This window comes from Olea europaea, chromosome 8 (genome assembly GCF_002742605.1).
Source record: "Olea europaea var. sylvestris chromosome 8, O_europaea_v1, whole genome shotgun sequence".
Classification (NCBI taxonomy): Eukaryota; Viridiplantae; Streptophyta; class Magnoliopsida; order Lamiales; family Oleaceae; genus Olea; species Olea europaea.
The window spans coordinates 15,896,958-15,908,329 of record NC_036244.1 but is presented as its reverse complement, the minus strand read 5'-3'; the positions used below and the strand labels follow the sequence as shown (position 1 = coordinate 15,908,329).

Sequence of the window (11,372 nt, the reverse complement as noted above, 5' to 3'; positions counted from 1 at the left end):
TTTTTTAATTTTAATTTTAATTTTTAATTATACTATTAATATATTTTTTTTGTAAACTTTTTAAGAAACCCGTTTGATGTAACTTTAACTATTTTCGATATTCATTTAGATCAATTCGATGAGTCCATAATATAGTTCTCGAAACGAGTTCGATAAAATATAGACAATATATTTTTTATAGATGTTGCGTTAAAAAAATGACGAGTTATACGCATTTTTTAAACTTGACGTCAAACTATAATTGGGGATTTGGAAGGGAAAACGGTGAAATTTGACCTCAAAAACGATGTCCACCAAGCGAAGCTATGTGGCCATGACGTGCGTGTCGAAAAGAGCTTTCTGAATTGGGGTCATGGGCTCAATTCCGACAACTGTAGCAAAACTTATAGCCAAATTAAAAAAATAATAATAATAAATTTAGAAAAAAAAATAAGTCCGTAAGAGAAAAAAACCAGAAGAAAAAGAGTAAAATTAGACACTCCGCGCTGCACGGAGTGCTTGCAAGTGAGCACTCCGCGCACTAAATTTTTTTTTTTTGCCAGTGAGCACTCCGCGCAGCGCCCCCCCCCCACTAAATTTTTTTTTTTTTTTTTTTTTTTATGGATTATTTTGGTAATTCGACCATAACTTTGGCTACGGTTGTCAGAATCGTGCCCATAACCCCAATTTGGAAAGCTCTTTTCGACGCGCACGTCGTGGCCACCTCGCCAGACTGGGTGGACATCGTTTTCAAGGTCAAAATTCGCTATTTTTCCTTCCTCTTCATTTACGCGTTTGATGTTTGTTTAACTATTTTCGATATTCATTTAAATCATTTGACGTGTCTATGATATAGTGCTCGAAATGAGTTTCGATGTCATATAGAAAATATATTTTTTTATATATTTTACGTAAAGGAATTAAGAAAAGTAGGGCGATAATAATTTTATTAGGAATTTTTATGCCAAAAACAAAAAAAAAATATTTTATGCAACATCTATAAAAAATATATTTTCTATATTCTATCAAACTCATTTCGAGAATTATATTATAGACATATCGAATTATTTAAATGAAGATCGAAAATAGTTAAATGTACATCAAACGCGTAAATGAAGAAAATAACTATAGGAGATTTGGAAGGGAAAACATCAAATTTTGACCTCGAAAAAGATGTCCACCCAGCGTAGCTGGGTGGCCACGACGTGCGCATCGAAAAGAGTTTTTCGAATTGGGGTCATGGACAGGATTCTGATAACCGTAGCCAAAATTATGGTCGAATTACCCAAAAAAAAGTCTTAAAAAAATAATAAAATAAAATAAAATAAAATTTTCCAAGCACTCCGCACAGCGCGGAGTGCCTGAATTCAAATTTTTAATTTTTTTTTTACTTATATTTTTGTGTTCATTTTCAGGTTCATTACGGAATATCAAATAAAGTCGAAATATTATATTTTTAATATCGTTTTGAAGTATTCGCGACATAGTATTGCACGTCGTTCACGGTGCGTGAAACGGTCAATCATGGCAAATGTTATCGGACGTCAAAGTAGGTATGTTCAAACTATATTTCGAAATTTTCGATAATGAGCTAACTTTAAAAATTTATCGACGACTGTGCGATAATCGAATCGATAAATATTTTACATTTTCTCGAAACTCATTTTGAGAACTATATCGTAGAGACATCGAATGATTTAAATAGATATCAAAAGTAGTTAAAAGGATATTAAACGTATGTGTTAAAAAATACGAATAATTCGTTTTTCTTAAAAAAAATCAATTATTTTATTACTATTTCGAAATTTTCGATAACAAGTTAACTTTAAAAATTCGTCGACGATTATACGATAGTCGAATCGATAAATGTTTTACATTCTCTCGAATTTTTTTTACTTATGTTTTTGTGTTTATTTTCAGGCTCATTACGGGATATCAAATGAAGTCGAAATATTATACTCTTAATATCGTTTTGAAGTACTCGCGACATAGTATTGCACGTCGTTAACGGTGCGTGAAACGGTCAATCATAGCAAATGTTATCAGACGTCAATGTAGGCATTTTCAAACTATATTTCGAAATTTTCGATAACAAACTAACTTTAAAAATTCATCGACTACTGTGCGATAGTCGAATCGATAAATATTTTACATTTTCTCGAAACTCATTTTGAGAACTATTTCGTAGAGACATCGAATGATCTAAATAGATATCAAAAATAGTTAAACGGACATTAAACGTATGTGTTAAAAAATACGCATAATTCATTTTTCTTAAAAAAAATCAATTATTTTATTACTATCTCGAAATTTTCGATAACAAGTTAACTTTAAAAATTCGTCGACGATTTTACAATAGTTGAATCAGTAAATGTTTACATTCTCTCAAAACTCATTTTGAGAACTATATCGTAGAGATATCGAATGATCTAAATAAATATCGAAAATAGTTAAACGGAGATTAAACGTATGTGTTAAAAATGCATTTTTTTAAAAAAATTGTTTCTTTTTTCCTTTTTAATTCTTTTTTGTTTGACGTCATTTTTTTTTTTTTTTGGTTTTAACGTAAAATTTTTTAATAATCATTCTTTTATGCAAAAAATTGTATTAGATTATTTTAAAAATTAATTTATCAAGAAGAAAAAGTCACAATAAGAAAAAAAATTCCTAAAAATTATCGAATTTTTTTTATATATAATTTTTTTTTAGATGTTAAAATAATTAAGATGAAAAATTTGTTGGCTCAATTTCTTGTTGCTATAATTCAAATGTATTTTTTCAAACATTATTATTTTAGTCTAAGTGATTATTTTACTTATAAATGACGTATTTGATAATACTTTATTCAATATAAGTAAGTCGTTTAATTAATCGAATCATTTTTTTTATTGTTGAATATCTAATTGATATAATTAAATCGTTTAATTAATCGAATCAATTTTTTATTGTTTGCAGTCTCCCTTTGTTTCCTTATTTAATATGTTAATATCTCCTTTTATAAAATTCAAGCCATGCATTGCATGGCACAAGACTGGTAATAATAATAATTCTTGGATGGGAACAATAATATACTGCTTGTCCGTTAGGAACTTTAGATGACTTGGAATAAGTAATGTTCCTCTTGCTTTGAAGTGCCTTGAATTAAGCACAATATTTGCTACAATTATGAATTACCTGATGAGTATTGATCTTGATGGCACTATGTGATAGACTCAAATAAAGATAAAATAATATGACTCATTTAATTATATCTTTTATTTAGAGTCATATAATGTCATCTAGACCAACTTTTATTTTATTACTTTGAATTTTTCTTTCCTTTATTTTTTTTTTTATCGTGTTACTTGGCTTTTTTCTATTTATTTTTTCTTGTTTATTTAAAATTTAAGGACAAGATTGTCCTTTTAATATCATATACAAAGCAAAATAAATGGATGAAACCAACAGGAAGGACATTTAACACTAAAAATGATCGATCTTTAACACTAAGAATGATCAATTTGATAACCCAAATGTCAAAAGTGAAACGACAAACACAATATATCCAATAAAGACGAAAGAAAGACTTTTTGAGTTAATTACCCTTTATTAATTTTCTAACATGCACAATTAGCAGATAACGATACACTAACCAGAAGCTACCATGCCTCCACAAATAAAATAAGGGAAGTGCTACATGTACATAATTGTCTTTATAATGGTGTTCATAATTACACGTGACACTGGATCAAACCTTTAATTCAAATATCACACTTGCACATTAACAACCAGATGATTGTCATATCACATTATGGACACCATTATGTGCAATAATTATGTACAAGTAGAATTTTTCTTAAAATACTAGTGAGATGCACGTGTTTTGGTATAATCGAGTACGTAATAGTGTCGGGAAAAAAGAAGGAAAAAAAAGGAAGCTGTGTTAGTGTTGGAAGATATCTCATATTCGTCAAATCAAATTTCTGCATGCCTTTTAATTTAAAGATGAAGACAAGTAAAAAAATATTATTCTAATGAGTAAGTAAAAGATGATTTATACATCTTAAAAGCTGAATTCGATACACCATACATTTAAGTACATGTAGAAAAATATCATGAAGCCAACAATACACTCCTGCTAAATTTAAACTTCATTGAAGAGGTTTTGTGCAAAAGTAGTGCTACAAAACAAAACAAAGTTACAAGTTAGAAGTATGAAAGTTCTTGTACATTTGTTGGTGAAAGTGCATAAAGAATTAAAATCATTGGGAACATCAACGTTAAAGATAACCAGATATCTCGAAGATAAATTGACATAATCAAAGGTACACAGAGATCAAAGATAACTATACATAAGACACAACAAAGGTGCAGTTTCCAGAACTGAGTAGAAAGTAATAGTGTCTGGGCTCTATTATTTCTGGCATGTGCTTTTAATTTCTTCCGTGACCTCTCTATCACCACGGTAAATGATTGCATTAAGTAAGGGTACAAACCTAAGAAAAGAAGAAACTAAATAAATAAATGGTCAGATCGAAGAACATAAATGGTGCAAGAGATTATAAGTTGAACCATAAGAGAAGTATATTCTTTGAGTACTTCATTTTTATATCGAGTACTACAATGAACAACAGGAACGAGTAGTAGAAAACCTACCAAAGTATAATATTTTTTAGAACAGGCAAGAACCAGATTGACTTGACGGCATCTTTTCCTGTATGAGCCCATTCTAATGCGTCTTTTCTTTGCAACAATACTGCCATCAACTGCTAAAAAATTAAAAATTACAAGGTATCAAATGGGATAGTTTTGCACTTGAATATACAATACGATTCCTGTAATGAATATGTCGAATTATGCAAAATTAGCAATCGTTCAAAGTAAAATGTAGGACCATATTCTAGTGAGAAGCATACGTAAAATAGAGCAGTACTTTGCAACATGGGGTCAGCATGTCAAAAAGGGCATTTCCTCATCTTCCTCATCAAAGTTAACTACAGTGACAGACACACTGTTCCTTTTTAATGTCCTTCCAATAATCTCTAACTCATCGTCACATTTCAGAGGGCTAAACTCACAAAGTGTAACAATTAGTAAAGAGAACAAAACAAAAGAAGAAAAAGATTGAGGATAATGAAATTATTAGAAGTAGAGATTACCCTACCCTGAATGCAATAATCCTTTTTTATTGTGTTACCTTCAAGCGATGCTCGAGAGCCGCATGAGCCACCTAGATCCTTGTTGCCAAGTTCAGCTAACCGAATCCTTGTTTCCAAGTTCAGCTGACCACCTATTTCTAGACCTACATTCGTAAAGCAAAAAGTTTTATTCACGTACACTATTAAAGCTATAAGATCCGATTGACGCCTAAACCAATGTTGTATTAAAAAAGAATAATTTCCATACAAGTAAAAATGAAATGATTTGATTTTTTTTTTCTCCTGCTTTCAATAAAAAAAACAAATAGTTAGAATAGTTAAACGAATAATACAAACTGATAGTTCATGCAAGGTAAGAGCTTCCGTAGCTTGTTAGTTGGTCTAACGAATACTTGAACCCCTGTTTATACCTTTGTTAACACTCCAATTGCATTATATGCAATTGAATACAATTAATTTAAAGAAACTCTAAGCATTATTGGCTAAGATAAAAACTGTGAACAAACATGAATTTAAATTCGACTCAACAAGCATTAAGAAATCCTAATGACCATCACGCTGAGGAGGAGAGAAGTGTGCAAAGAAAAGAAGAGAATACCTGGGCTTCTGAGGCATAGAGATATTTTCAACTGCTGGAACAAAAATGGTTTCACAATTGATTATACAATGACAATATAATTCCTTCTGAACACATAATTCAGGACTTTAAATTGAGGAAAAATTGACGTAGGTTTAGGAATTACCTCTTAATATGAAATATGCTGGAGTCTAAAGTTTGAGCTTCTTCCAAAGTAACTATCACCAAACTTAAAAAAGAACTCTCCTAAAATAATAACACAATCTAAAAGAACAATCAAATATGTTGACAGAGAAGTCATCTCTTGTTTGAGTTCTATAATGTTCACTTTGTAGTTATAAACAAAAGATAAGTTTTCCATGAAGATATTTAATTGTTCTTTCAAATTATGGTAATCTTTCAGGAGAGTTCTTTCTAAATTTAGTGATAAATGCTTTGGAAGAAGCTCAAGTATTATCATTCATATTTGACTCTTTAGATATACCTGTAGAAAAATGTGGAGCTTCATGAAGTAAGTAGAAGTGTAAGAATTAAAGCGCATTTGAAGTGGAGATACAGGAAAAAAACCAATTATATATTAGAGCATACATGAAGTAAGAATAAACATTTTTAGTGGCACGAAGGTATACCCTTGAAAGCTAAATGTAGGCGCACCGAAAGAAATACCTAAAAATTGAGTTAGGCGGAAATACTATTCATATAGACTCATAGTATTTTGTTTAGATTGTTTTCAATCGAATTTAATAAGAATAAATTTAAATGTACAAATTCAATGCCAATTTGAAACCAAAAAAGAATAGGCAAATTACAATTTCGATACCCAATAGATTAGTCATGGAGTGTTTGTACAGAAGAAAACAGATAAATATCCGATAATAAGTAAATACGAAAGCCGCAAATGGAAATGTACAGTTTATGTAAGAGTCCAACTTCCATCAATGCTGGACACTTTGTACACCATGAACATGGGGATTTCATCGTTCATAAGTTCAAAGACACATGTGTCACCTATTTGAAGTTGCTTCTCTCTAACATATTATGCCCAACCTACGGTAAAAGATCGCAGATAACCATTTGTTCTTAAGTTTGTACGTATGGACATTTATAATGTGAACAATCATGGATTTGAACATTCTGGACAGACGCTGGTAAGAACAATCGAGCGAAGGTCCCAGGTACGTACTACAAAGCAAAATGACAAATCTATAAATAGTTAAATCCAGAATTCAGCAAGAATGATAAGTATGGAAATGTTTTGTGTAGTTCAGGAAAGATTTAAGTTACAAAGGAGCATACAATTTTTCAATGACCATCGCGATTAGCTTCTAATGTTACTCGGAAGATAGGAGTACCAGTACGTGAAGTCTCTATCAGACTCATACGTTACTTCCACGCCTGAACATTCGAATATCGAAACATCGAAAGTAGAATTTCCGTTATATTCAAAGACAAGAACATAACCATCTTCTAAGTTATGGTGATCAAAGAATTGTGGCCATCCGGTACCAAGATATATATTATCATCAGCTCTCTCCAACTGTATGTTACAAATAATTCCATCGTAACCAGTTAAACGTACTGTATCACCAAGGTCACGTCCTGAGCATTCTACAAAAGATCTAGGAAGCAACTATAGGAAAAAGATATAAGTCTCATGAAAATATGGTTTACTTGGTATATAATTTCATTAATTATCAGTAAATGGTGACAAAGAGATCATTTGAAGACTTACCAAGCGAACATTATGGTCCAACGAAAGTTTGATAGCTTGAACAAAACGGTGTGGTAGATCAGTTCTGTTTGACATAATATCTATACTACAGAGACAACATATAGATTATACAAGAATTATTGTCCAAACATGTCAAAGAATTGTTGTCAGACAAATGTACAATAGAAAGTTAATCCATCTATACATAAATTCTAGTCCAAAATCTCTAATCGTTCTTTTCCAAAGCTGAAATTTTCAATTTTTAATCAATTACTCCTACTACCCCAAATTTAGACAAATGGTGAAAACATAAAATTGAAAACCAATGCTCCTTTAACTTAAATTTTTTAGAAGATTATTCTGCGAATTGGCAACCCATTTGAATTAAAGTAAATGAACAACATAAAATAAATTATACGATTGAAAAAATGGCACAAATGCAACATAATTTTGAGAAAAATTGCAAGGCTGTACTTAGAATTAGAGCATGCATAATACTTCAGTAGAATACAATAAGATGTGCAAGAATCCATAGTCATATATTACTTGTAGAAAATATATGTAAATCCATAAATGCCAACAAATATATAGATCTAAATGCCAAAAAAGATCTTGGAACAAAAAAAAAAATTCCTCATGGACCTAAGCTCCTCGAACTATGCTTTAATCTGATCTTGCACCAAGTATAATCAGATTGTTACACTCTATTATTTTTCTTACTTTTGGGTTCACATCAAGCACATACTTTTTGTTTTGTTAGTGATGCAATCAATGAATGTAAATGTCTTTTGTTAAAGTTAAAACCCACAAAAAAACAAATTTTATTCACATCATTTAGACATTCTTAATCAACAAGCTTATGTGAGTCTACAAACAGAGTCGCATATTATGTTGATTCGAGTGTTAAGGAATATAAAACGAGATAGGAAAGGCCGAGAGAAGTTGCAAAGAAATGCACAACACAGAAGCACTGCAGCAACCAGAGACGAGCATTTACAAGTGGACAACACAAGAAGTCAAGCATTTAAAAGATCAAGTATGATCACTTCAGATAACTTACTGTTCGAAAATTGAGCAAATTGCAAAGCAGTTCTCATAAAACAAATACTTTGATACAAACACGATGAATATTGGAAGATAGAATCTCATGAACTATAAGAAACAAAGACGAAATGGTGGAAAGTCTGATTAAAAATATATATAAGAGTAGGTTTGAACTTAAGAAGACTAAACAAATTAAAGAAATAGTAAATGGGCACAGGTTTTCAGCAAAGCTCTAAAGAATAAAATACACATTGTTAATTTTAAAGGAACATTAATTGCAACAAAACAGAATCAACCCAAACAAGACTAAAGTCACATTGTAATTACTTATTGAAATTAAACCAAAAAACTAAATAATTTACCTCAGTCCTCAAACGTTGCGGCTGAAGTCTGGAAGTTGGAAGAGCCGAAGAGGGTTTGTCCCAAGTAGAAAAGGTGATATTTGTCACAGAAGCAATGTTTCAATAACCCACACAAGAGCAAAAAATAAATGTCACATTTTTCTCCAGAAAATTCTTTCGATTCCTTGTTCATATTTTTTAATATCACAAAAATATTGCAAGGATTAGATTAAAATCTAAAAAAGAATAACAAGAAGGGTGCTTTGACGACCCCAAACACAACACCCAAATGAAAAGTTGTGAACATAAAATGTCTTCATTTCAAAATCCCTACTCTCTTTGAAATCTCCAATTTATTCTCAAAAAAAGAATGCCCAAAGAAAGAGAACAAAAATGAGACCAGAAATGAGTTTGCCAATCAGAACTCCCCAAATAAATAGCAAATTTATGTGTCAAATAGAAAGTCATTCATCCGTAGTACACCGATAAAAAAATAAGAGTTAACAACAATTAATTAACAAAAAAATGAAAATGAAAATCGATTATTTAAAATGCATAGAGAAACAATGGATCCTTATTATAATCCGGTACGTTTGCGCATATTTCTCGACTGTTTAATTTTCAAGGTTGTTGCCCTTTTCTTAAAACTCAACTTCTATTTTGTGCTTGGTCGTGGCACACCCTTTGTGAGAGGATAGTTCGAAGAGTGAGACATTGGTTGGAGAAAAAGAGATAAGGCTGTGCGAAAAAAAAAACACGGATAAACTACAGAATATGCTAGAACTACAAATAGTAGCAATGTCTCTTGGAAATATGCTAGAACTACAGTAAAAACGACAGCCAGAATTGGAATATAGTCAATGATAACAAAAATCGTAAAAAAATTGAGCAGGATCTTTGGCTTTTGAAGTAGATCGAAGCAAATGTAGAGTAACCCAACAAAATTTTCACATCTCAGACAGGGAAAAAGAAAAAAATCTTAAATAAAACTGCAAAAAGTAACAAACAAATCCATAAAGAAGCAAGAATCTAGCAGGAAATGAAGTTTCTCGGCAAGATTGAGCTACATGAAGAACAAATCAGCGAAAAATAGGCCGAGAACTTACTGTGAAACAAGATAAAGAGAGGGCCGAAGTTCCAGTCAAACAAAGAAGCAAATGAGAGTGGAAGAGGCTGGATGGTTTCTAGAAGCAGATATTCTACTCGGCGTCGTTTCCTTTGCGCTGCAGAGAAAGCAAATGGCGGTGTCGTCGTCTCATTTTTTTTGTGATAGCGTGAGAGTAGATGGAGGAATGGGAAAGATGAAAGGATATGACGTCTGACATAAATATGGCATGTTAAAGAAGACAAGGGACGTGAGTGGCAGAGCATAAAACGGTGCCATTTTTGAATCAATTGTGAGGACGAAATAAAAAAAAATGAAAGGAAAAAGAAAATAGGACGAACAGTGCCAAAGTGAAGTGCCTCTTTTATATTATAGGGATAGGGAAATAGGAATAGTCAAAGAAAGCTTCCTTCAGACCAAAAACCAAGAAATGAACTTCTAATTTTTTTCATTTAAATCAAATGTCTTAAATTCATGTTTTCTCAAAAAGATTAAACCCCAACATTGAGGGCCCTCATCGCTCATCGCTCCGCTCTTGGAGCATCGTGAGGAAGGTAAATCTCGGGATGTGTCCCAACAGGCCAGGAAACAAGAACTTGTCCGTACACTAATGCCCACAAAGAGTCCAATTCCATATCTCAGGAATCGAATCCTCACACTGCGACTGTCAACAAGACTAAGACTACCTCACTCTTGTCCTTTGTACCAGTGGGCTATGCCCCGATGGGCTAAATTCATGTTTTCTCAATCAATAAGACAGCTGCTAAGGGTCGTCTCATACACCTAGAGTGAACTTCTACCTTTGTCACTATAATCAAGAGTATGTAGCCGAACAAGTGCTAACACACGTCTATCTAACAATACATGACATTAAAAGATAAGCTGAATGAAATGTGAGGCATCTAAACACCAATTGGGCTGCTAAGATTCATAATTTTGTCGAGAAACAGAAAATATTTAGGTCCGTTTGATTGCAAAAATGAAATTTGGATGGAAAGAAAACGAATTTCAGAGAATTGAATTGCCTAAAAATTGTTTTATTGGGAATTGTAAATTATTGTGTTTGATAGGTATAATTTTTCAAGTGAAAAATGTTGAAATAAAAGTTTTTTAGTGTTCGTTTGACTTTGTTTTATATGAAAATTGTCGATTAAAGGGAGAGAATTTACTAGTATTGAGGATGAAATTTGTTTCCATTGCCAACAAAAAAATTCAAGAAAATCATTTATCTTTTGACGTTCGTTTGGCTTTGTTTTACATGAAAATTATCAGCTAAAGGGAAAAAAATTTTCAGTAATTCTTAGAATTTGTTTCCATTGTAAAAAAAAATTTTAAAAATCGAAAAAATAAAAATAAAAACATACTACAGTAATAAAGAATTCCAATTCTCACCATTTTGGTGAGAAATGGAATTCCTTGAAAACCAAAAGCAAAAAAAAAAAAAAAAAAAAAAAAAAAAAAAACACAAAAGGCAAAA

The 11,372-nt window shown here is 31.5% G+C and overlaps 1 protein-coding gene across 32 annotated transcripts; it reads right to left on the bottom strand.

Moving 5' to 3' along the window:
• Nucleotides 1-4,088: 4,088 nt before the first annotated feature.
• LOC111398964 (B3 domain-containing protein At4g01580-like) lies at nucleotides 4,089-10,208 on the bottom strand. Of its 32 annotated transcripts, none has more exons than XR_002703472.1 (8): nucleotides 9,897-10,194; nucleotides 8,812-8,839; nucleotides 5,861-7,511; nucleotides 5,716-5,746; nucleotides 5,123-5,260; nucleotides 4,875-5,026; nucleotides 4,615-4,724; nucleotides 4,089-4,454 (listed from the first exon to the last, which is right to left on the bottom strand). XR_002703472.1 is itself a non-coding variant. In XM_023026144.1 (4 exons), exons 1-3 carry the CDS (start codon nucleotides 10,159-10,161, stop codon nucleotides 7,013-7,015), a joined length of 657 nt encoding a protein of 218 aa, XP_022881912.1. In that variant the 5' UTR covers nucleotides 10,162-10,208; the 3' UTR covers nucleotides 5,715-5,746; nucleotides 5,861-7,012. The 32 variants fall into 32 exon arrangements, 1 of the variants encoding a protein (XP_022881912.1); XR_002703473.1 differs by having other exon boundaries at nucleotides 5,861-7,506; XR_002703478.1 differs by lacking the exon at nucleotides 8,812-8,839 and having other exon boundaries at nucleotides 5,861-7,324; nucleotides 7,427-7,511.
• Nucleotides 10,209-11,372: the final 1,164 nt, after the last annotated feature.

Excerpts from the sequence above, each read along its gene's own strand:
- LOC111398964 (XM_023026144.1), bottom strand. The coding sequence starts at position 10,161 with ATGCTCTGCCACTCACGTCCCTTGTCTTCTTTAACATGCCATATTTAT. Across the intron at positions 7,507-9,896 it reads TCTCTTTATCTTGTTTCACA|ATATTATGTCAAACAGAACT; the intron begins GTAAGTTCTCGG and ends TCTGTAGTATAG. Across the intron at positions 7,325-7,426 it reads TGGACCATAATGTTCGCTTG|TTGCTTCCTAGATCTTTTGT; the intron begins GTAAGTCTTCAA and ends TTTTTCCTATAG.